The sequence below is a fragment of the Lissotriton vulgaris genome, chromosome 8, assembly GCF_964263255.1.
Source record: "Lissotriton vulgaris chromosome 8, aLisVul1.2, whole genome shotgun sequence".
Lineage (NCBI taxonomy): Eukaryota > Metazoa > Chordata > Amphibia > Caudata > Salamandridae > Lissotriton > Lissotriton vulgaris.
The window spans coordinates 585,860,268-585,886,943 of NC_141696.1; the positions used below are offsets into that span (position 1 = coordinate 585,860,268).

The 26,676-nt window shown below is 42.2% G+C and overlaps 1 protein-coding gene across 3 annotated transcripts in view; it reads right to left on the reverse strand.

Annotated features, from left to right (window-relative positions):
- EPHA3 (EPH receptor A3) overlaps window positions 1-26,676 on the reverse strand; it is an 861,555-nt gene that overhangs the window by 635,880 nt on the left and 198,999 nt on the right. For all 3 annotated transcript variants that reach the window (XM_086934429.1, XM_086934428.1, XM_086934427.1), the window contains exon 3: window positions 15,656-16,316. In XM_086934429.1, the coding sequence (XP_086790555.1) occupies window positions 15,656-16,316 (661 nt within the window). The remainder of the gene's footprint in view (window positions 1-15,655; window positions 16,317-26,676) is intronic.

The following is a 26,676-nucleotide window of genomic DNA, read 5'->3' on the forward strand; positions in this document are numbered from 1 at the left end:
GTGTTACATTGATCTAAATGCCACATCACACAGGCAGTTTATGTATGTAGATGTCTAGTTAAGAAACGTAAATATCCTGTTTAGTCCGCTATGTATCTGGATGTATGACGTTAAAACGCATGCTTTTACCACGCATGCTGTTACAACACAGGTTTTACTACGCATACTATTACAACGCATAGCGCTTTGGGGTGCTGGATAGTGAATAGTTTAATTTACTATTCCAACTCCAGTCCCCGTGGACACTAGGGAAGGTGTTGGATAGTAAATTAAATCTATTCCCTATCCTAGAGCGCCCCTCCAGCGCAATGCGTTGTAATGGTTTTTGTTGTAAAACCTGTGTTGTAATAGCACTGCGTGGTAAAAGTTGCGTTGTAAAGGATGTTTCCCATTTGCTTATTGTATTACTCTCCTTGGGCCCATGCGTCTTGTAATGATGTGATTATTCTTGCTTGTATCCTTACTTAATGTCGATATTGTATGTGTTGTACTCCTCCCATCCTTTTTTGTAAAGCGCTCTGTTATCCTTCGCGATCTTGTTCGCGCTATGTAAAACTTTATAAATAAATAAATAAATAAATACTTAGCTCGATGACGTAGTGTAGGTGATGCAGTGGATGCAATTTTTTTGTGAGATGAGATTGTCAACCTCGGTATAGTGTCGTACAGCCTTGGGTTACAGGCAGAGGCTGTGTAAAACAACTTCGTATGAGCCCTAATTAACGGTACCCTCCTCAGTTTTTGCTCTTTGTTCTGCAGCGCTGGGACGCTCTCGGGCAGCCATGCGCTTTACAAATCAAATTTCATTTCATTTCTTTCATTTCATTTCATCTCGTAATAAACTAGTGAAATTAGGATCTGAGGGGAAGTCGCTGGTCTGATGATAAATTGCAGCATTGTAAAGTGTGTAAAGTGATCTCACACTTTGCAAACGTAGCTCCCTGCGATGCTGAAGGGATTACATGTTCCCTACATGTCCAGAACTTAAACCCTAATTATTTAGCTGTCTGCCATCGCCTTGTTTTGACAACATATTAAGGGCTTGAAGCAGAAGCACACATGGGATTCCTTCGCACTCAACCTCTTCCTTCAAAATGACTTTGGTTTCCAGGGACCCTTCATTAAATATTATCAGAACTTACACCTCGCCCTACAATTGCTCTGTATTGAGGTCTTTCGCCAGCTGTTGGGGTCGTAACGCGAGCCCTTATTAGACCCGCTTAGGCCTACTCTGGCTCTAATAAGGGATTGTCAGATAACTATAAACAAAGGCACAAATGGTGTGGAGAACCATGGGGGGGAGAAGTAACACGTGTTCAGAGAACTGCCAATGACAAAGAAATCTCTGTGGCTGAAGAAATTCAATCCTGTATTTTAGGCTTGGAAAGGTATTCCAAATAAAAGGATGAAAACCGTTTCTATTTAATTTGTTGGCCTCCGAGTAAGGAAACCATTTGAAGTTCGAGAGAGGAGGGATATATCTAAACATTGCTGAGCTTCTAAAGCCGGCCGGTGAGCGTTTAAACTCTCCTCTGTCTCCATTTGCTAAACAATCCTCGGTTGGAATCCAATGAGGAAGCAGTTCAGACATTAAAGCACTTGCATTTGGAATGAGGAGTCCTGTGCAGCCTAATCTTAATGCGCAAAAAAAAATAATATTAATAATTATGATAAAATAAGTGTTGTGCCTCAAATCTTTCCTCATGAGCCTGCTGTCAGTGCTGCGGAATACTGGGGTGAAGAATTCCAGGGCTGCCAAATTATGCCTTCTCCTATCTGTTGATCCCACTCTTTCAGATTCTAGTTCATCCCTGCTTTCTCCCTTTTTCACTGATTTCATTTTATTCTTTCTAACTTTTCTGCCTGTCTCAGTCTTGCTCTGGTCAAAGTCTGGTGATGGAAAGAAGTGTCACTCTCCAAAAATCAGTTTTAGCGTCTACTACCTGGAATCACCTATGCAAATTAACCACTCTGTGCAACCCATGTTCCTCACTGTCAGAATATATATGTTTGGATTATTGTTTATCCAATAAACAAAAAAAGAAAAAGCTAAGCTAAATGTGCAGAGTAAAGCTCATATTCAGCTTAGCACAGCTCCACGGGTGCAAGCGACATAGACAGGGACATAGTAGGAGCTAAGCACTTACCGTCATTAACCGTTAGCAGGTTTAGGAGAATCGTTGATGAACTCAACACACCATGAATTGATGTGTCCTCCATTTCATCACGTTGAATGTGTCTATCAGGTTGATTGAAAACCCCCTCTGCTGGAACTGCAACACAGAGAAGGGTGACCTAGTACATCTCATCTTCCATTGCCCAACACTCAAGGTGTTCTGGGGAAGGGTTTTTGATTTCATAGACAGTGTATTTAAATGCAACCTTATAAGAGACTTTGCCTCGCTCACCACAGCATTTATTTGAACTGACCTCTCCTCCGACGGAGAGAGAGAACTAATGGGCCTACTTCTGACAGCAGTGGTCAAACTGGTGCTAACCAACTGGAAGGACACCACCAAAACTAGCAACAAAGGTTGGCTAAACTGGGTCACCCACCTCAGAGGAGCGGACCGCTTGGTGCTGCAGTATTCCCCCTGGAAAGAGTCATCAAGGGGTCTACCCATACAGCTTTTGTGTTTTGTATACATTTTATTTAAAAACATTTTTTTTAAATTGATGGTGTCAATTAATATGAAAAATTGTAGATGACATGGCAGAGGTGGCCATCAATATGTTTATTATGTGAAGCATCGAGTTTGGCATTGCACAGCGTCTGGAGCATGCACATTCAAAACCTTTTCCGAAGAGTTTGGCACCCGTGTGCTTTGACTGAGGTTGGACTGCTCCATAGAACAATGACCTAACGAGTAATGGCTACATCGTGGAAAACCAATCAATCAACACAAACTGCAAGTGTCCAAGTGACATCAGCAGGAACAGTAGGATGCCAATGTAAAATATCACCTAGGTGAGGATGGTGTCAGATCTTGCATATTTATTAACTCATCCACCTATATATTCCTCTCGATGAGTTAAGGATCTGCTCCAGAGATCTTTCATGTCACTCGTGCCTTAATTGTACAGGTTCTGTGAGTAATGCTTGTGCAAGTGTGCCCTGCTGGATCGGTTCTGCAGACAAAGGAAGATTGCACTTGCTGCATTCTGTGAGATTGAGAAGCTTGCTTTGCACAGCCATGCTGCATCTGGTATGTGAGGGATCAGAGTTTGCATTGCTGCTACCCAATGTACACCTGTCCTGTGATGCAGAAAGTTTGCGCTGCAGTTGCCCTTACTGTATTTGATCTCTGAAAAGAGAAAATGTAGCTTTGTTTTTGACCCTGGTGCACATGTCCAAAAAATAAGAGATGAGTCTACAGCTGTTGGCTCATCTTATGTATAAGCAAAGGCATGAAGATCGCCCTACCTCGCAGGAGCAACATGCGTGCGTCAAAACGTGTCGACAGAAAAGAGAAGTGACATGGGCCTACCCAAAAGTGGCATCCAATTTGACAGCGATTTACATGGATAAACACAAAATATGATAGGAAATGAATGTGTGTTTATTACCATATGCAAAAATGATGTAGTAGTTTTACACTTTGGGACACATTACACAACCTGCCATAGAAGAGGGAGGTTATGTGTTTGCCCCCACTTTTTGCACCCCATTACAATTTTTCAATAGAAAAGGGTCCGCAGATAATTGTGGGAGCCTACGTGCAATATGGAACGTGTGGGTCATGCTTTGTGGTGAGTCAGTGACAAAGGTTTGTTTCTTCATTGGAATGGGGACACTGCCACGTGCAAATAAGGTAAAGCCTATACTTCTGCACTCACACCGAGTGACCATAGGGGCAAGCAAACTGTTGGGATGCGCAGTGATAGTGTGCCGCAAATGAGATGGTTTACATTGAGTGTGCCCCTTAGTGCACTCTAATGAAAGGGGAATACTGGTCCCAGGGATCCTCCAGGCATCTCCTTATAGGATCGCGCAGTGATACACTGAATACTCCTTTTTAGGATCTCTGTTCCCTCTTCTTCCCTTTGAAACTGAGCCCAGGTCAAAGGCCTGCAGTGAAAGGTAGATTGCAGTTTCACATTGCTCGTCTGCCTTTCACTAGCGCACTGTTCGCAGTGCAGGTGTGAGATAGCACTGGCTCTGAGAACAGTACATTTTCTGAAATATTGGAAATGTGACCCTGCTATATATTAGAGCCACACATGTCTAGACAAACCCCATCTCTGATATTAAATACTATTATTCCTGTTGTAGTTGGGCCTACCTAGCATGTGTAAGGTCATGAGGTGGTTCTATTAAGGAATTACACCTTAGAGTAAATTAATTGATGGTACAAGCACTGGTACCCAAACACCCGCCTAAGCCAAGATACTGTAGTTTGTACAGTAGACTACTGTGATTGTTAGGAGAGTCCTGGACAGTTAAGCAGTAAAGCAGGCCCGTCTTATTGAGAAATTTTCCAATCTTAAAACTGTTCTAAGACTGACTTAAGTCAGGATAAATGAGTCTGGATTATACAGAGGAGTTTTCTGCCCTAAATTAGCCTTATTTTTGACAATCAGGCCTGATTGACAAATATTCTTCTCAGGCTTAATTCAATCTTTAAACAGTTTAATCCAGTGAAAAATCTTTGTAAATCAGGCTCAGCTTTTCTGGATTAAAACATCTGCAAGTCAAATATGCAACCTAATGTAGGTGGCAACCAAGATTAGGACCTCCTTCCGAACAAGAAAGTCATGCAGCAACGCAGACTGGAAATCGGGACATGGTGAAAGGAGAAAACAAGACATCCGGCACTATCCTGCTATGATCCTGAGACCTGGAACTCAATCACTGCCCTGATCTGCTAGAATCCATCTCTTCTCTATCTTTTCAAGTAGCTGAACACCTTGCGGTCCAAGCGACACCTCATCCCAGGTCAAACAACAGATGTTGGACAACCCATACGTATGGCCCTCCCAATCCTTACCACTCCATCCCCTCTCACGTACGCAGCTCTGTCTATTCTCTCGCTGTCTAATCTTTCCTGTAATCCTCGACTCAGCGCCCTATGCCTATCCAGTGTAAACCATGACCCATGATTCTGATTCCCTTCTTCCACTTCTTCTTCTACAATACCTACTTAAAACTCATCACTTACTACATTGGTTTATGCTTCATAGGTCAGATACAAACATAAATGCATTCATATTTTGATTTTAGACCTATGGTTGAACGTAGTATCAACAAAAGCAATATACCTACTTTCTGCAACTTTTATTTATTTATTTATATATTTATTTTGTGTTGGGGTGGTGTGGAGAGTAATATTTAATGATCTTTTTCTGCTGCACATTATTTGAATCATTATTCAGGGTGGTCAGAAATAATATTCAATTAAACCAATATGAATTTAAACAGACGGGTACACCACAAATGCCAATAAGTTCTTAACTGGATAAGGGCTACACGTTCTCGTAAAATCAATCGCGGCCTTCAGCACCGATTATATGATTTCACTGACAATCGCAAAACCATGAGTGCATTTATGAAAAATGAGGCAGCCTTAAAATCAAAGCACCCTGTGTAAGAAGGACATTTACAGACTTAAGACGGTATTGACAACGTTCTCCTGGTTTTCGAAAATGTTATGACTGCTGGAAGTCTCTAATGATGGTCTTATGGCCATATGAAGTAAGGGAAGGCTCTGTAAATTAGGACAAACAGCTTGAAGACTGTCTTAAGCCAAGAGAGACAATCTTAAGACTGTCTGCAAACCAGGCTCGCTTACCTGAGGTAAAATTGTGGAGAAGTGTGGCTCAATGGTTAGAGCGGTAGAACCTGATGCAGAGGTCTAGCCTGGGACCAGGGTTCAATTCCCCGCCTTGGCAGGTCTTGGGCTCAAAATTCCACGGACCTGATAATTCTCGCCTCGGTGCCTATTCCAATCATGGAGTCCCGCTCTGCAACTCTGGGCAATAGCTTGCTTAATCTCCACTACGGCCCCCACAACGCTAAGGATGCCTGGCCTCCACTTTGGGGGTGACCAGGAGTGGATGCCTCACAGGGTAAGCCAGGATGGGTTCCACAGTGGTATTCGTACAAGCGCCTTGAAACACTTGCGGGTGAGTACTGCGCTATACAAGTATCAATTACATTTACATTTTACAAGACTGTCTTAAGCCTGGAAAACGTTTTTGAGAACTGAACCCAAATATATTTAAACCCTTCCAAGTCACATTTTAGCATTTTCATAAATGTCAGGGTAGGGTATTTTGATCATGAAAACGAGGAAGGTCCAAACAATTTTGGTGGGTGTTTCTATTCGGAAATTGATTTGCCTGCTAAAAATATTCACTGATGGGATGATATTGCTAGACTGGCCATGCCAGTAGTGAGTGAAATGTGTTGTCATTCAGTGACTGCAAAGCGCTCTGTGATGGGTTCCATCTTAATAAAAATTATGGGGCATATCCACAAGTAAAGGAATTGGCAAATGTTGCAGCTCCGCACTGCACAATTTCCAAAACGCAGGGTATGGCGGTATTCACAACAATACAGTGCACCCTGTGTTTCTTAGCGCTGGCACTAAAAATAGCTGACAAGCTCTAACACAGACTGTAAGGGTACCTACTTTGCAGGGATGATTGTTTATGTGCAGGAAGGTGTCCTTTCCTGCACATAAACAACCAATAATGGTGATTTGCTACTTCTATGTGTGGTGCATTCTGAAGCACACATAGAAGTAGCAAATCACCATTATTTAATTATTGTTTTTGTGCATGAAGCGACACCTTCATGCACAAAAACAACCATTAATGGTGTTTTGCTCTTTCTATGTGTGCTGCAGAATGACTTTGCCATTGGCAATCCCCCCTAGAGAGAGCAATAAGTAGAAGGGCCTAGTTTTGCAAGGATAGAGACTTTGCTGTCTTCCCAGGGAAAAAAAGCTTTTCTGCCACCTTCCTACTACAGCTGTCAGCAGCATTCAACTCCGAACTTTGATAACCACCAGAAACTCAGAGCGAGGCACCTCAGACAGGGTCAGATTGGGAACAAAAATAGGCCCTGACACCCTACAAAATGTGAACCATATTTGCGGATAGTGCCTTTTCACAAAGCACTGCTTTTGTGTTTTAAGTATTATGAAAGGAAGGGGACTCTCCAAAAGAGGCATGTGTTCTTAACTTCATTGAGATTAAAAAAAATGCACATTTTGCTGCGACTCTGTTTACGGATTACATCACAATGGCGAATCAAACCTGAATATAAGTGTGTCCACTTCTGTTCAGGCCCCCTTGGCCCTGCTCAGTCTGCAAACATTAATGGACTAGCCCAGCGAGGCACTGTGAATGACACCTCCTCTCTGTTGGTAAAAGGGAGGTAATAGAGGGCCATCTGCCTCCGGAAAGCCTCTGAAGCACCCACTGGCCCACTGGTGGCATCTAAAAAGCACAGACACAGCCCACATTGGCCACCACGTTGGCCCCAAACTGCAACTCAGATACCAGCCGATTCGCCATTTTCCAAGTGCCCACCATACCAATCCGACACTGACCTCAGAGATCAGCCACACACCCGACACATCACCTTTAAGTGTGTGGCACTCACTCTAAACACCTGTCATTGAGCCTGCCACTTGTCTCCCGCTTCTCCATTGACTTCCCATGAAGATTTGCTGCTGCACGCCATCCCAAGTCTACACATTAACCCTCCTTCTGCTTGCAGCACAGCGGGAAGGCATACCTCACTGGAAAACAGCTGCAAGCGTTGCCACATGACTATGAACACTTCATTCTACTGCCAGCTTCAGCTTCTCCACACTAACAGATATAAAATGTTTGCCACTTTTTCTCTAGTGCCACTGCCACTTTTCATCAAATTTAGTTTTTTTCCTGAAATGTGTTTCCTATTTGGCAGAGTGCATAGTAGAGGCACTGGCCAGGCGGAATTCCTCCTCTGCCACTCTTCCCTAGAGCTGCGAACATCTGTTTAAACTCAGAAAAAGTAATCCCACGGCTGTCTCACCCCTAATAATCCAGAAGGTCATACAATGGGATCGGCGTTCATTTTCACAATCAAGTTAAATGATTGTGGACATTTAGCCTCACACCTATTTTGCTGTAGGAAATATAGTATTCCCCATGAATTGCCTGGATGGGTCTGGGTCCAGGGTCAATTATCCAGCTGTGGCTCACTGACGAAGCTCAAAAAGGCTGAAATTGTTCTGGGGTTGCGTGTGTCCTATTCAGAGAAGGCCTGACCTCGTGGCTTGGGTTCAAATCCTACTAGGGCACGACCAAGGCTGATTTGAATGAGGGTGGTCCTTGTCTAAGCAGCACAAAAATGATGGAATGGAATGATGCCCAGAGCCAGAAATTATTTCAAGCCATCATCAGCCAGCATCTTTATATTTTCCTTAAAAGCAATGATCTTCACAGAGAGGCAATTTAAACATACTCCATCACTTATTCAACTCAGCCAATCATATTTAAAACACACACGCTTGGGACAGCTATTTATTTGTCATTTGAAACCCAGAATCATGGCACAGGCAGAAGGTATTTTTTATAAATGTTGTCATCAGTGTCGAAAAGGGCTGTCTGTGCTCAACACCTCACTCGCGTGTGAGGTCTAGGTTGGCTTTTAGAGCAATCGACAGGCATGGACATCCTCTCCACTGTGATGTACCACAATGTAAATTTGACTCATACATTTTCATTATGACTACCCCGAAACACATGACTTGATTTTACTATTCAATCCAGTCCTAGAGAGGAAAGCGGACTTTGTCAGAATATTCGATAATATTGCTTTAAACGTATTGATTTCAGTTGGAGAAACATATGTGTCAAAAATTCTCTACATCAGAGAACAATTTGTCTTTCTTCAGTTGCTTTAATTCTGGACTAATTTTCGGAAAGACTTCGACGCGCAAAGTTTTTTCCCGTCCTAACTCAGACTAGCACATTGAAAAAAAACATAATGCACACATAACACATAATTCATGAACGTGATAATGTAGACATACAGTGCTTCTAAAACAGTGTAAGACCTTAGAGCGCTTAGCTACTGTTAATGCCCAAAAACTTTAAAATGCCTACATATTTGCATATTTAAGTGAATGGGAAGCGATTAACAAAAACATTTTTACTTTCCCTACAGCACTGAAAATTCCCCTATCTTTCCTCTTGTTTATAACATGAAATGATGTCTGTGTTTACTATCGGTTGGTAAAGCCTCACAAGTGTATAGATATAGAAGCGACATGCCTTGTTTTGCACAGTTACAGCATGGTTAACTCCAGGTTGACTGCAGACGGTGCATGCGCAGTGTGAACAGACCCTACTACTCCAACTGAAAGCAACACTTATTTCACATAATCTCCTCTTGACAGATACTGACCACGCCTAACTGGAAAACAAAATCAAATTGAAGATAAAAATATACACAGAGCGTCGGCCCACTGCTTTCGAGCAGTGTAAGGGAAAGGAAATATAAAATGAAAACTCTTAGTTGTCAGCATTTTATGTTTTCTTTGCGGGCGAGGCGGGTGGGCGGGGCTGCTCTGCTCTCGGAGCAAGGCAAGGGAGGAGTGGTTTGCCCACTCCTAAGTGCGCAATGACTGTTTGGTCGGCCCTCTCAAGCCGCCCAAACCAGTCATGCACACTTTCCCCGTTCCCCATGAAGGCTGCATTACAGCCTGCATGGAGAACATGCCCAGGCCCCCATTCCCTGGTTGAGTGTCAAACCAGGACACTCAAAAACAAGCATTGTGATTGGTCAGGGGAGCCTGGCTGTTCTTCCTGGCTTCTGGCTTCCTGTCCCATGAGTAGAGCAGGAGTAAAAATGCAGGACCCGGCTGCAAGGTAAGTGTATATTTTATTTTTTACTGCACAAACATGCACCCTCCCGCGCACCCCCTTTGTGCCCACCCATGTCCCCGCCCCGCCACCCGCAAGTCATGCTGCGCCACTGAAAATACATTTTAGAAATAAAGGCCCTTCATGAATTTAAAAGTAAATTCCCATCAGACTCACACGAGAAGCCTCAGTGCAGCTTCTCGGCACCTGATGCAAAGCCCTTTAAACCACTTAAAACACAGAGTTAAGCCTCCGGGGATAGAAGAAACAAAACTCTAAAGTTCCTTTGAGCTGAAGCTATCTCCAATTCAGGAAACTCCTCAAAACCAAATTATTTCAGAGTTCTTTCAGCTGAATTGTGTCTTTGGCCTGTAATTTAAGAATGTTGGGCTGTCTCTCTCGCCACTCTCTGCTGGACACTAAGGGCCAATTTATGAGATTGACGGTGCAGCGGTGGGACCATTCCCACAGTCGTACCGAACAAACTCGTTAGGAGACTGCCCGTCCTATTATGACTTTTTTAGTCATTGAACGGGGTCCTTCGTTCTTTCTCATCAGGTAATGGGATGGGCTCTTTCCTAGGGGGAATATTGACTTTACACATACATGCAAGGTACACTTTGGCACACTTAGCTACGGTTAGCACCTTAGGAGTATGCATGATTACTGCCATGCATACTGTTTTAGCACCATGGTAGAATTCTACCTCTTATTTACTCTGTTGGTGCTTGTAATAGTACATATCTGTTTCTGTCCAATGGTTGTCACAGCACACATATTTTATACTAGAATGATGCTGGCTCAATAAATGCTTATTGTCAACGTCCGAATTGTTTATTCTGTGTATTTCTCTGAGTCTAAGTGAGCACGAGTGACAGAGCGAAAAGTACTGTACTGTTTCCACGATCCCTGAAGGATCAAGGATTGTCATGTTCGATAGATGACAGAAACTATTCTCTCCTTGCTAAGGTTAGAGGGATTATAGTGGCACTGTGAGATAGCTGATCTAAAGACTAACATATCCTTTGTTGGTGTCTGGAATCAGTCAGGCCAGCAATCCCTCAGTTTGTGCTGTCTCAATGTGCAGATCATATGTACTATTAGGAACTACACGACAGTGCTGTCCTTTTCATATACTTGAGATATCACCATTAGGTCATATGCCTTTCCACAAATATTTGTAGAAATTTACTCATTTTTCAAAAGTGTGAATTGCTAGTGTGATGTGAGTTTTGCTCCTGCAATCACTTAGTAGACCTCTCACCACATTGTGCGTAATACACATTTGTCTATAGAACTGGATTATATATTTAAATGTCATAATGAAGTACAACCTTGTTTATACATGGCAATACGTCATTGATGTTACAGAGGAAACCTAATTTAAGTAATAGTAGTGTTCTATATATTCCCAAGTAGTTTGAAAAATTAAACAGGCCATGTTTGAATGACCCTACCACTCTAGGAACGGGTTCAGTCAGCAAAGTTTAAAATAAATACATATATTCTCTTCAACTAGGCCACGTCAGAGAAGATGGTCCTAATGCGAGCAAGGAAATTAGGTTCTCAGCCCAGGGTTTTGTAGTAAAAAACACAGTCACTAATTGGGCCCCTCAAACTCTAGAGCACCAATGCCACTGCATCTTCTGTGCTATCGATAGCTCTGACCCTGTTATAGAGTGAAGCAACACTCAGTAATAAGGACTAAAAGAGAGGCTTTTCCAACTCAAACATTAAAGGTATGTCAGTAGACTTGTCAATCTAGTTTTAAATCTTTATTAATCAAGGTCAATGAGGACACTAACATACACTGCCTTGTCAGAACACCTGTGTCTTCCAGACATGAGTTACTGTGCTATCTCTGATACCTCCGGGTCTAGCCAGTGCTATATAAAACTCTTCAAATAAAATAAATAAATAAATATCTCACAAACACAACTAGGGTACTAGTATAAGGCCATCTGCTAATTTTAAAGGTATTTAATGATAGAGGTATACGAAATTGCAAAGAGTATTTCTTGCAATGTTTGCAATGTTCAATCGAAAACATTTTAAATTCCACCAAGTTGCTACGTTTTTACATTTTATCCAACAATTGTGCAAACATTGTAAAATTGGAACTTTTGCAGTAATTTAGATGGCAACAAGTAAATTTGTAGAATGTGTGCATATATTCTCCATCTTGGTTGAGTTTGATTAGAGTAAACAATACACTGCACGTTTGGAGACACAATTAAACAGGGAAAACATTGCAAACTTTTATATGGAGAAACTCAGAAAATGTGCCAGTTTTATCTGCATAACAAGCAATCACTGACAAAGTCAATAAGTCTGCCAGCCTGTTGTCTTTGCCAATGCTTGTTTTGTTTTCTCGTGGCTTTTGGAAAACTTTATTGTTGGGGAAGCTTCGCCAATATTAAAAAAAAGACTAAAAGCAAAACTAATTTTTGACCTCAAAAAGCACATATTGCCATAGCAGTCCAAGGCATTTAAAGGAACTAATATGTGTGTCTTCCTGATGTAAGGACAGAATGCAGTCACTCACAGGGAAGTCAGTCAATGTCTGAAGTGGGCTGATCCATATCCCTATGCTGTAGGCTGTAGTGGGCAGATGAAAAAAGTGAATGACACAGTATCAGGCCAGTGATGAAGGGGGCTGACAGAAAGCTTCTATAATTTAGTACATTGTTGTACACAAATTTAGTAAATCTAAAAGTCAGGTTTTATGATCAGCCCTACAAATTCGCAGACACCTAGATAAGGCATTCACCTTGGATTACCGCTCCTAAACCATGCTGCTGGTCCATGTTTCTACAGAGCAGGGTAGTATTCTACCCAAGATGAACACATTGCTTTGGAAACTTGGCAAGGCTTTCCAGCTTGATAAAAAAAGACAAGTCGTGTGGCATGACTGCAGAACATCATCTAGATTGTGGTAGCATTCTTATCCTTCTGGTGTTATAAAATTAGAGTATGCATTTATTCCGATGGAGAGATTGATTCCTGAGCTGTGAATAAATGCCTTATGTATATTTTTTGCTTCATGTATCACACTATCGAAATAAGCACTCCATAGCTTCTGGCTAGTGGCTCCCTATTTCAATTTTTCATTCACTGATTCTTCCCTTATGGGCACCTCAAGATTCCAACAATCAGGATTTTTGTGTTTGAGGGAGGGAAGAAATGAAACAAAGAGAGAATTGTGTTATGTTGGTCAATTCATCATAGCACCACCTTCTGGATACTGTGTGCAGATGGTATTGAATGCTGTTCAGTCTATATTTCAATTGCATTTGCTCAGTTGATGAACTGCTGATGTTCAGAGCAAATCAATGCAGAGTCTCCTGTAGTAGTATGTCTTACAAATGAATACTATATTAATTGTGTTTATGCTTGCGTGATCTTTTTATTCATTTTTAAATTGCATGTGTTGTCTTGTATAGCACGAAATCCACCCAACTTGGATTCATGTATCCTCTTGAGTCCGAGCTTACTAGGCAGAGCATTCTTTCTCTTGTGTTATATATTGTGGGGAAATACACAGGGGCTCTGAGCCCTCCCATTGCTTACTATTGGTTGACCTTCCTGTAACTCTCATTTGATGCATCTTATTCGATGGCTTGCCTAGACTATCTAGTGTCTTTCTATCCCATGGAGAATTGTCCCTTGACTTGTGTCATTCCACTACTCACTTTAGGGAACTACTTTTTCTTTTTGGTTAAGCCCTCCACAAGAGTGCATGTATTTTTCAGCTGTCTGCCTTATGTACTTTTCTTGACCTCTGCTTACCACATCATATTTTCTTGCCACATGGATATCCTTCCCCCTCCATGATGCCCTCATTGTATCATTCTTCCCACCCCGGCGTTGCTTTCTCTCAGGTGTTCTTCTCTCCCTCCTGCTCCACTTTTCTCTCTATGCTCTTTGTATCAACCTGAGCTCCACGTTGCTCTCTCTTGCCTATAGTTTCTCATCCCCAGCCCTCACCTCCATGTTGCTTCCGCTACACTGTGTTTCTTCACCCCACACCACTATCATCTGTCTTGCTTCCTCCCACTCATGACCTCCTTCTCTCTTGCCCGTTGCTTTTGATCCCCACAGCCCTCCTGTGTTGCTTCTCCCACCGCTAGTGTTACTTTCCCCCTCCCCGGCCCTCTTTGTTACTCACCCAACCCCCCCCCAACCAGAACATAAATAAAAAGAAAAAACATTCATGCCATTTTTTATGTGTGCCCATGCGTAATACAAGAGCCAACAAAATAATGCAGCTGCCGCATCATAGTACCTTTTTGTTAAGTTGGGTGCCTTTAGCCATGCTGCACATCATTGAGGATGCTGTACAGCATGGCTAAAAATCATTATCACATGTAATTGGTCGCAAAGGCAAGATAAATTGGTTTCAATGTATTCAATTTCCACTTTTTATAGAATACTCCATTTATTTGCCCCTTCAGCAGAGGTAAAATGAGCTTGGAAAAAACATCAGTGAAGGTTCCATAGTAAAGGTTCATTTGGAATTAATATACCAAGTTAAAAGAACACACATCTATATCAAAGGACAGTAGTTTTTACAGATGATTGATATAGTGCACTGTGTACATTAGTTGCCCTATAATTCTTACTAGGAGCACAATGATTGACTGGCGAGTATTGTTGTGTGTCAGAATATTGAGGCCAACAATAGCGACCTGCACAATATTGCATCCATATTATTACTACTAATATATTGTCACGGTAGGTATATATGAAAGTATACATTTACTATTCTCAACTCCACAACTTGACAATATAGTTGCCGTCGATATTGTGGATTCCATAAAGCTGCTGGTTGACATTTCGACCATCACATTGTGACTCCCCCATTCCAACTTCGGGATTCTGCAAAGATATAGATATTTCCATGGTGTCTCATATCAGGAAAAGGCCTAATACTACTAAAAAAAATGTGCATGAGTGTGAGTTCTAGATCACACTACAAACATTTTTTGAACTGCATTCTGAATTATGCAATGCAACTGTCATGTAAGATCCCCATTTCATAGGGAGCAGAAAATCCACTTTTACTTCCAGACCATGGAGTTCAAAGTGGAAATTCAGACACCAAGGCAACAAAATGTCAACTCTTTGATTTCTCTGAAGGTGACAAGGGAATCGCAGCATGGCACACTCTGACAAATTATACTTCCTGGAAAAGGCTGTAAGGACATTAGGTCCTTCCTTGTAGATTCAGACTATATACAGAAGGTTGTGTCACTTTTACTAATGATGTACCTTATCAACCTTAGCCGCTCTAATGAACGCTGGGAATCCCTCAAGCAGGGCTCTGCAAATTTGCAAAACGAAAGTTTGCCCTTGTAGCAACCTCTGCTCTTCAACAATACATTCATATAAATCTAGTCACGTGTCTCTGTCCTGGCACACCTCATCAATTTCTTTAGTCATAATTATTCATTGTGAATCTCCGAAACACTTTTCCCTGAAGCAAAGTAGCAAAATCACATGCCGTTCTTCCAAAACAGTGAGTTTATTCTTCAAATGTACTTCAAAGTGGCAAAGTTATGGCTACAAGTTTATCTGTGATCATAGATTCCAGAAAATGTCTAAATTAAAGAAGGAGAAATACTTATTTAATTAGCGCATTGTCCTGTTAATGATCTTTCAAAGCCTATTTTACTTGAGGGTGTTTCACTTTAACATTGATCTCTCAACATACAAAATTACATGAATCAACTTTCCTCAATGATTGAGATAAAATGAGGAATAATGCAAGCTATAGATAGACTGAAGTTCTTACCTTGGCATGCAACTCCCCTCTCTTCATAGCCAGCGTTACACAGGCACTTGCCTATGGGCACCAGCCACTCCCCTTCTGTGCTACAGTACATCCTGGGAGGGTCCTCCTCCTTTGAATGATTAACGCAAGATCCACGCACTTCCACCAATGATTGGGAGTCCATTGGCACCGTGTCTGGAAACATGGCCAGGTTCCTGACAGTAAAAGGGCACTTTTTGAAGTACACACGCACAGAGACCAGGGCAACGCAGGCGCCCACATCTTGGAAAGCCAGGTAAAATCCTTTTTTACTGATAGGTCCCACTTCACGGACTTCTGTATTGAGCTTCAGAATCCTGTCTCCCAGGTCCATTTGTGTAAAGCTCTCATCAGCTGCAATAGTGTCAATCTTTGTGAATTGGTGTTCTCTAAACTTTACTGCATAGTCATCATCAGACTCCAAGTAGTAGAGATTAAAAGTCTCCTTGCAGCTTCCCAAAACCAGCGGAATGCTATTGCAGTCTCTTAACGTGAACTTGAGCTCCACATAGATCTTCTGTGCGGACTTGCGTGAGATCCAATTTGTTCTCAGCCAGTTGTTCTGACTGTGATCCATGACATTACAGACCTGGTACGTTCTGATGGGTGTGTAATGCTCATCAACTCCACTTATCTCTTCCCACTAAAAGAAATGGTACATCAAAATAATAACCAAGATTTTCTTTACAAAACAAGGAAAAAATTAAGTACACATATTCTATTCTTCTTTTCTTAATCTTTCCACTCAAGAATCACATTTTTGAAGATTTACTTTAAATCTAATGTTAAATGACAATGGTGTTACGTTTATAACGTATGCATTGAGGTTGTTAAATTCTCATAATTTCTTTAGTGTAATTATGAACATTTTGGGAAAATTAGTTCAGCATAACTAGATGAAATGCAAATCTGTAATTTTGCACTAAACCATTTGGTAAAAAAACAATTGCTGGGCACAAAAACAGCCGGCATTCTGGTTGTTCCTCTGTTTCCACACTATAAATTTGCTGCAATTTGCTGCAAAGGGTGGCATAATTATGGATGTGGCATAATGGTGTATGGTGTAACTTTAGGAATTTCAGATAACAAGTGTGATATGAAATTCCTGAAATTATGCAAATTACGATTAATGTAATTCAAATTTTGCCCGAGACTAATTTCTACTGCTTTTATTGATAGCACATTAGTACAGCAAAACCCAAGCAAACAATTAAACAATGGGGTCACATAGTTTCAGTTTCAGTCAATAAATAAGTTTATTTAGGCACATAAATGGGGGGATTTAGTTTGGCAGACATTCAAGACAGAGTGCCCTGTCTGGCAAAATGATGGTACGTCCACCCTATTTAGAGTTGGGAAGTCTACCAATTGTCTGTTGACAGAGCCCCTGTTGGCTGCATCAAAGGAAAGTTTCTTCCAATAGCCTAATGCAGTACTGACTGTCAAAAGAAGGGCATTACACTCCTACTGTATTATGCGTGGACAGCGTGATGTCCTTTTTTTCTGGCCCTCACTTTCAGGTAAATCTTGTTGGTAAGGGACAAAAAACACAAATATTGATCCCCACACCCTGGGAGAAAGCTTCTGGGTATGAGGGTCATTATTGTTTTTGCTTTTCAAAAGCAAACTCTCACTTTTGGAGTTTGTTTCTGAAAAACAAAAGGGTTGTTCACATTTGGTGGATGGCAATCAAAACTAACAGTTGCCTTCCACTGAACTTATTGTACCTTGGAAGGAATCACCATGATAGCAGCTCCAGTCAAGGTATGGAGATCGCCTCTGGGCCAGCTGTGATCTGTAGATTTTTTAGAATGGTAGTTGTTAGAAATGGGGCTTCTGGTTGGCTAGGGTATGCATCTAAGCCAAGCCTAACTCACCACTCTAGTGAAGTGAAGTAGTGTGGCTCACTGGTTAGAGGCGGCAGACCCGAGAGCAGAGGACGGCCCGGGACCAGGGTTCGATTCCCGGCGCGGCAGGTTTCTGGACCAGGGTCAGTGGACTCGATAATTCTCTCGCCTCGGTGCCCACTCTGATCAGCGATCACACTCGGCAACTCTGGGCATTAGCTTCCCTCATCTTCACTAACGGCCCCACCAGACCGCCGGGGATGCCTGGTCTCACCCTGGAGATACCCATTAAGGGACCATCTCTCAGGGAAGCCAGGAAGGGTTTCGCAGCGGTCGAAGCGCCTTGGGACCCTCCGGGTAAGTAGTGCGCTATATAAATGCCTATACATTTACATTTACACTCAGGGCCAGGGATAAACTGTGCTCACCCTCTGGTAGCCTGGCACAGAACAGGCAGGCTTATCATCAGAGTCAATTTGTATAGCGTTTGCACCACAGCCTCACACCAGTAATACAATAAATATACCACAAAAGAGACTTTAAATGTAATTGGTTTCTGTATTGTATATAAACATAGACCAACACGGCATAAACCAATAATTACTTTGCCAACAAGGCAAGTATCAAAAATCTCAATGAGTGTAATAAGAGAGAGACTTATATGTTTCAACCGTCATGAAACAATATAAATTTGCTTACTATGCAGTCACATAATATAGTACTCGTCATCATAAACAAGGTATGCCAAAATGTCATACATCAATATATTAGTGCTGGTAATGCAGCAGGTAATGACCAAAACACATAAATCACAAGTACTGTACATATTATGCCAACCTGTAATAGTACTAATTTTCCTGTCACTGCAAGAATCAAAATGTCATACCATTGAACATCAGGGACATGAAATGAAGCTGTTAGGTTAGGAACATCACACCTAGATCGCCACTTATCACCATAACAATCGATCATGGACCCCAAAATATTACCATGAGCACATAGGGTAACTCCCCTTCTATTGCAGGGAACACATAGACATGTTATGTGTTACAATGAACCCCTTGGAGATAAATGCTGTTATAACCTACAGGCTGCAGAGACAGCTGCATGCCTACTACATGGAATACAGTACTTTCACCATGGCGTTCCTTAACCAGAAGAGCAGGGACCTTTGACACAGTTCTGCCCTGTGTTACCCAGTGAAGATCAAGGGCCCAAAGTAGGTCTCAAAAGAGGGAGTGAGGGCAAATTATGTGGAATCCAGGCAGGAAGATTAAGACCACTCCAACTTGGTCCAGCTGAACAAAGACAGGTAGGAATCACTCAATCATTGGGGCCAAACCTGTCCCGGTTACAGAGTTACAAGTGAGAGCGAAGTTGAACTCTGCTGCAAGGAGTGCACAAAGTTCTTTGGAACTGCTCAAGTCCGGTTCCTTGTCGAGAGATCTCCACTGCAAAGAGGGCAGCCTGTTATGGAAGACCATTTGGGTCAGTTTCTTTTGGGAGTAAATAGATGAAGCAGGACTCTGCTGCGAGCAATCCAACGAGTCCTCCAAGCCCGCTCAGGAATTCCTGTTATTATGGCATGAAATGAGACAACGTTGCATAGAGCAGAGCGCAGTGGGTGATTGTAGGTCGCCTGGGGCTGTGCTAAGGAATCAAGGACACACCGCTGTGGCCGCAGGCCAAGATAACGAAATACCTTTGTTGGCTGCAAGCGTAGCGGCGGAATGCGGCATTGGGTTGGGGCACAGCTCCCAAGACAGTCATGATGCAGGTGCCGGCAGGGCATCGGGTACATTTTAACATACAAGTGGGCAGAATAATTACATGTCAGCCGGAGTGCTCTAAAGGCACGGAAAGTAGCACTTGATTAGGACAGGCAGCAAGATAGATGGGAGCTGCTGACAAGGTCTTTTATTTTCCTGAGACCTCAAAAAAGAACAAGGGGCAAGCCAACAGCCCACTCTGGGGTGCAGTAGTCCTTCCTGCAGGGCAGAGGTCAGCAGGTAGCAGGGCAGCTCACACACGCAGGGCAGCAGTTCTTTAACAATCAGTCAGAACAGCAAGATGGCAATCCTTTAACACAGCAGGCTTTATTCAGCACATGTTCTTTCAAGTCCAGTAGTGTTCTAAAAACGTGGGTTCGGAACCCCTGTACTTACACTGAAAATCTTTTGATCTGTAGGGCTTTTCAAAAGAAACATTGGAAGTGCACAACACTCCCTTGCAACCCCAGCCATAGCTCCAGATATCAGTAGGATGTAAAACAGCGATTTATGTGAGGGCAGGGCACAGCCTATACAAATGTTAGTGTGCCCCACCTCCCTCTCTCCCAGCCCAGGAAGACTATGAGTAGGCAGATGTAACCCTGTTACACCCAACACTTCCTGTGTGATGTCTGTCTGGAAAGTATGCACAAAGTGTAGCTGTCAACCAGGCCCAGATATGGGCTGGAGACAGGCTGCAAAGCACATAGAGTTAAAAGCACAGAGAAAGCCAACTTTCTCAATGTGGCATTTTTGCATTAGCATTAGCCAATGCTAGCCTATGAGATGAGTAGGCCTCGCAGTAGTGGGAAACCAAATAGGCTGTTTGTCACTACCAGGACCTGCCACACAGTGCTGAAGTCCCACTAGTAGCTTTTAATTTACAGGCTCAGGGTATATGAGATACCACTGTACAAGGGACTGACAAATAAATTAAATATGCAAACAGGTGTAAACCAATCATGCTGTGTTTAAAGGAGAGAGCATATGCATTTTAGGACTGATTAGCAGTTGTAAAGTGGCCAGAGTCCTAAAACCAACAAAAAAGTGCTTCAGAAAAATAAAAATAGGAGGAAGAAGGCAGAATGTTTTGGGTTAACCCTGTAGAAAGGGCCAGGTACAACAGTAGTCCATCAGGGTGATGGATGTAAAGTCTTCACCACCCTCACATATGGAGTACCATCTTTTAGACTCTAGATCGGGCCCAAAGTCTGTTAAACTAAAACAATACATTGTTCCAGTAAGTAAGCGGAATTAAAAGTTGAAACAGTACTTGTATTTACAGACGTTAGATAGCAGCCAAGGCTGACTGCTCCAGGCAGTTCATATCTAGTATAAGACTTAGTGCCTCTCAAGGCGACAGAGTACCATATTTTCAAGATAAACATTTTAAAAGGTAAGATGCATGGTTATACATTTTAGACAATTAATTAGTACATGAGTACACAAAGAATGACATTTAAATATACATATACAATTTCAGCCATTGTATTTCAACCATGCTTGCAGCCTTTGAGCAGAAATGAAAGGATGGAAATCCAATCATTGGGGTTACATATCTGTGAACCAAGTAAACAGAACCCTTAAAGTTCAACCATGTATTGATATATGATGTGATGTATGGAGTAAAGATACTTCTGATGTGAAGCCAATAAGGCCAGATTCCATTTTGAGCAGGACCAGACTTCATTTTCTGCCTGGTCATTGGCAAGTCTACCTTTTTCATAGTTGACATCATTCCTTATCTTTCAAAAAACCTGTAAAAGTGTCATGTCATCCAAACAATGACATCAATAAGAACACCTAATGCAAAATCAGTCCAGGACAAGCATTTTGTTATCTGTATTTCAAGGTCAACTAACAATAATAACATAAACTTTGTAGTCTGAATTGATGCATCTTTGTCATTTTTAATTACACTAATGCATCTAAGGCTAGCATATTGATGCACACAGGTTATATCAGAAATATGTCAAAAATTCCCCATTGAAGATACAATGGCGATCAACAGTACAAAAGGCTCTTCATGTGGCTATTAGATTAGAGAGGTCCTTTACTGCAGATTATCACACACGATATTTCCAGAGGATCCTGACAGAAAATGCCAGACTGTTGTACTATAGCAGCATCCCGTCTTACTAAGAGAGCTGATTCCAAGTCACGTCCAAGAGGAGAAGAGCTGAGCCCAGCTGATATTTGTCTTCACTTTGAGGGAGCGCTCTCTCCGGAAATACTGATAACTACAGATTCCTGCTGTAAACATCTATACAGTGCACTGAATCCTAAGAAATTCTAGATACAAGTTAAGCTACTCCATGCTCTTATACTATAGCGCATGGAAGTGGACTTTAGGGTGTTAGGTTGCCAGATGATATTTCCACTGTGGTAGAAATGCCCATATAATTGTTGTTGTTAGCAACATGCTTTAGTGCTGTTTCCGTAATATTCTATGTTGTGGTTTACATCTGCTAAGCAACAGGGTGAGACTATTGAAATAAAAAAAATTTAAGCTCAAAGTGTCTTTCCCTCAGTGCAGTGCTGGTGTGTGTTATTACACCGAATGAAATTGAGTTTGAGTTTTCACTGCATTCCAGACCCCTTTTGCAAGGGACTGTTAGTAACCAAGAAAGTATGGATATCACATCAACTATGTATTCACAATTACCTGTTCTTTCACATTCAACACTGATGCACTAAAATATGTTCCAATGGCGGCTCTTCCGCTAAGGAGGTGGAGCTTCGCCCCACTCACCAGGTCAAAAATTAAAAAATAAAATGATAATAAGCCATCATTATTATCATATTAATTTCCCCCTGCTCAGCTGGGTAGGGGCGGGACTGCTCTGCTCATAGAGCAGGGCAGGAAAGAATTGGTTTGCCCACTCCATATGTGCACAATGCTTTGGCCCGCCATCTCGGGCAGGTCAAACCGCCATGTGCACTTTGTATGTTCTCCATGCAGGCTGCATTACAGCCTGCATGAAGAACATGCCCAGCCTCCCATTCTCTGGCTGAGCACCGATCCACGGTGCTCAGACCAATCAAAAAGCTGCATTGCAGCATTGTGATAGGCTATCGGGAGGCTGGGAGCCGAGGGCATCCTGCTTCCTATCCTGGAAGCGGGTGAAGAGGACTAAGAGGAAGAGAGGGCGGCGGCAGAAGACAGGTTAGTGTTTATTTTTATATTTTTCATTCCCTCAAACCCCCCAACCCCTGCAACCCACACCCAATGCTGTTGAATACCAGCCGCTACTGATATGTTCAGACATCTGTGAGTGTGAAAGCAAGCCTTGTATAAGTTAAGCCAGACTCTTAGTTTAGCCAAACCTACTTAATGTAAACGTGACCCTTTCTAAACCCTAAGTGTACTGCTAACCTAACAGTTAGAGTAGCCCTCTTTTCAACCAAATTCCTTAACCTGCTCATAATCCTAACTTTAGTCCTTGCCTAAGCCTAAAACTCACCCTGACCCTCACACTCGACATATACCAAAACCTAACCCAAATGCGAGCTATTCTCTTATACTTAACACCAACACTAAAATGCAATCTAACCTTTATCCTACCCCTAATATATACCCTAACCATATCAGTACTGAATTCTGATTGCTCTGACCATTCGATCGAGGCCTACAACACCCTGCAAAGCAATATTAATTGACATGGATGGTATTTCTACTTGCTCTGGCCACTCATAATGACAACCTCAGTATTATACGTCAATTTAATGGCTTGTCCCAAGTGTAATATGATTTTGGGGATTTTCATTCCTCTCAAGTTTATAACCTTTGAACACTAAAATTATCATCATTCTGGTGCTAGATTTGGAGGTGTTGCATTTGTGATTTTTAGACTAAATATAGAAATATCAGAAAATGAAAGAAAATAGCCATGGAGTGTTTGAACAAAAAACACTCTCCCGTGTTTCTACTGTCAGCGTACCTGATATTTAAAAAGGGGGAGGACAGGAATAACCTACATGTCACTGAAATCCGCGAAACCTTCGCTCTATCACCACGCACAAGCACCGAATTAAGATGTTAAGTTCAGTGAGCATGGTGTAATGTGGATCAGGAAGATGATCGTCTCTCACACTGTTAAACAACCAACAATTATCATTCAGAATACATTAGGAGAAGCTGCGCTGTGCTGCCTGGTAATCAGTTACATCAAGATTCATCAAGCTGGGAGGAAACTACAAAGGAAGCTTGCCTGGGGAGATCAAGGGGACTCCTTTATTTCACAGACATAACATCTCTGCACAAAAAGTAGCCCTGATCGTTTTGTTAAAGGCTATAAATGTCTATATATGTGTGTAATGTAAAATGTAATGTAAAAATTACTTATAAAGCGCGGCGTTCACCGGACGGTTTCTTGGCGCTATTCACTTTATTCGGTGAGAGGCAAAAAGGGGAGGGGAGGAGAGCTTATGTGTAAATGCTGCGGAAGAGGTGAGTTTTTAGGAGAGACCTAAAGTGAGGGTAGGAAGGGGAGAGTCTCAGTTCCAGCGGAAGAGAGTTCCAAAATGAGGGGGCCAAAAAGGAGAATCTGAGACCTCCGTGTTTTTTGCGCCTGAATCGAGGTGTCTGGAGGAGCGCATGGTGAGAGGAACGGAGGTGCCTGGGGGGAGCATAAGGGTGCAGAAGAGAAGAGATAAAGGAGGTGTGTGTGTGTGTATACATATAAATAATTTATATATATATATACACACACACACACACACACACATATATGTGTGTGTGTGTGTATACATATAGAATATATATATATATATATATATATATATATATATATATATATATATATATATATATATATATATATATATATATATGTGTGTGTGTGTGTGTGTCTGTGTGTGTGTGTGTGTGTGTGTGTGTAGATATATAGCTATACATCTAGATATAGATATGGAGACACACATAATTCTAAGGGACATATAAAGGCAGTCAAAGCCACTTTAGCATGAAATAGCATGCCATGAAACACCCGGTTCTTGAATCACTTAACACAACCAAAGGAATGTGTGTGGTAGATGAAAACTCAACAATTGCAAGAGCTATGCCATGGGGTTCGTACATGAACTTTGAACCAGGTGGTAAAAACTCGTCTCTAGGATGCTGTGTGGTTTGTGAAGTTTGATTTAAGACAACAGATCGGGATGCCTGAGGGCCTTGTGACAAAGGGCTTGACTCCAGCTTCCCAAGAAACAACAAGATTATCTCTCTTGGACACGGATGGCTCATCCTTTGTGTCTGGGTATGCCGTCCAACATCTCCACTCCCTCGAGTAAAAAAAGGGGGGTGGGGCATGGTAATTCTAAGGTTGAAGTTACAGGGATATTTTCAATTAGACTTTTGTGGTATCTTTAGAAATGAGAAATTTGTAATTACGGTTTTGGTTGCCTTGGTAATTCCCCATTTTCCCTAGATTTCACTCAGCCATTGTGGAAAGCTTCAGCCGCTTTCAACGGACAAACACTCCAGCTGAAACAAAATGGATCTTCGGTTTCGTTGCAGATTCTATCATTCTGGTGGAGACGGTGACTGATGTTACCATTCAAACTGAAATTTGATCAAGCGCTGTAATTGATACCTCTGTGATTTATTAGCTTAAAATAAACCTGAACATTGCTAAACTGCTATTGCACAGTGGGAAAATGCCAGCTTTAAAGATGGAGCATTCAAATAGATGCAGAGCTAGCTGCAGAGTGAAGCAATCCACAGCAAGAACCTAATTGAATATACGGGAGGCAGACACATATCCTACGTCTTGGTAATCATTGGAAACTTCACTTACAAAGTAGCAAAGATGGCAGCCTGCTTGGAGCGGCAGGGGTCCGTCTTTTACAGATTAATGTCAAAAGCACCTGGATAGGTCAGAATATTTCCTCATTGTGTCTATATTTCTTTCACTCCTGCTAAAAGAATTAGAGCCTGATTTAGACTATAGCGGATGGAATAAGTACCCATGATGGTGAGGGAACTCAGCCAAATTTAGAGATGCCAATCAGTCAATTAATTCGGATTTTTAGAGAATGTCTAATCACCCATGAGGGCATCCAGATGCTAGGTTCTTGCTGGGATCAGTCGAAATGCCAGGTCTTGAGTCCCTTTCTGAATTTCGGAAGCGATGAAGATGCTTGGAGGTGACGGGGAAGCTTGTTCTGGGATTGGCGGCGAGGTAGGAGAAGGATCATCCTCCACTGTGGCTTCAGTGGATATGAGGAGTGTGCAAGGGTGAGGGAGTCAGAGCGCTGGTGTCTGGAGAGTTGGTGGAAGTTCAGGCAATGGTTGGTGTATGCTGGTCCCTGGTCAGAGAGGGTCTAGTAGTAGTGTTTCAGCATCGTGAATTGGCATATTTTATGTATGAGGAACCAGTGGAGATTCCTGAGGTAGCGGGTGATGTGGGTCCTTTTGTGGAAGTCGAGGATGAGTCTGGCAGCTGAGTTCTGTATCGTATGGAGTCTCTTAAGGAGTTGGATGGTGATTCTTTCGTAGAACGTGTTGCTGTAGCCCAGCCGGCTGGTGACTAGGGCTTGGGTAGTGGTTTTCCCGGTGTTGATGGAAGCCATCTGAAGATCTTTTGGAGCATGCGGAGGATGCATTGATCTGGCACTTCCTGGTGAGCTTGTTGTCCAGGATGATTCCCAGGATGAGGGTGTTGTCTGTTGGTGTAGGTTTGAGTTTGGAGAACCACCAGGTGTCGTTCCAAGGGGAGGTGTTGTTCCTAAAAATCAGCACATCAGTCTTGTCTGTGTTGATCTGCAGACAGTTGGTTTTCATCCATTAGGCGACACTCGTCATGCAGTTGGGGAAATTGGGCCTAGTGGCGGAGGGGTCTTCTGTTAGAGCGACAAAATGAGTTGGGAGTTTAGAGCAGTTCTTCTAAATGCTTTGAAAGTGTTATGGATGGCTTCATCGTGAGCCATACATGAAACTTTCAAATAAATTCGATTTTCAAAAACAAATTCCCAAAACAAGGTTTTGTTTTGAAAAGAAAAAAAACCTATAAATTCCCTCACCATGGAGGTTTTCTCCCAGGGTGTGGGGATCACTCTTAGGAGCCTACTCACAAAAGCATTTTGGTGTACGTAAAGTAGTACTCCCGTTGGACTCATTTACGTCCTTTTATATGTGTTTGTGAATTAGCCCCAAAACATCTCAAATTGGAAAAGTATGAATATTCAAAGACTGTTCATATACATTGAATACAAATCGAAAAGACTGTTCCCTCTTTGCACTTTTACTGAAAGAGAGTTGGCCCTTTCTATGGTACAATTTTCTACACTGGCGTCCAGTAATTTTAGGAGGGAGAGGTTTGGACGGGACACATGCACACATACACATCCACACACAACCGTGCATTTACACCCATGCACACACAAA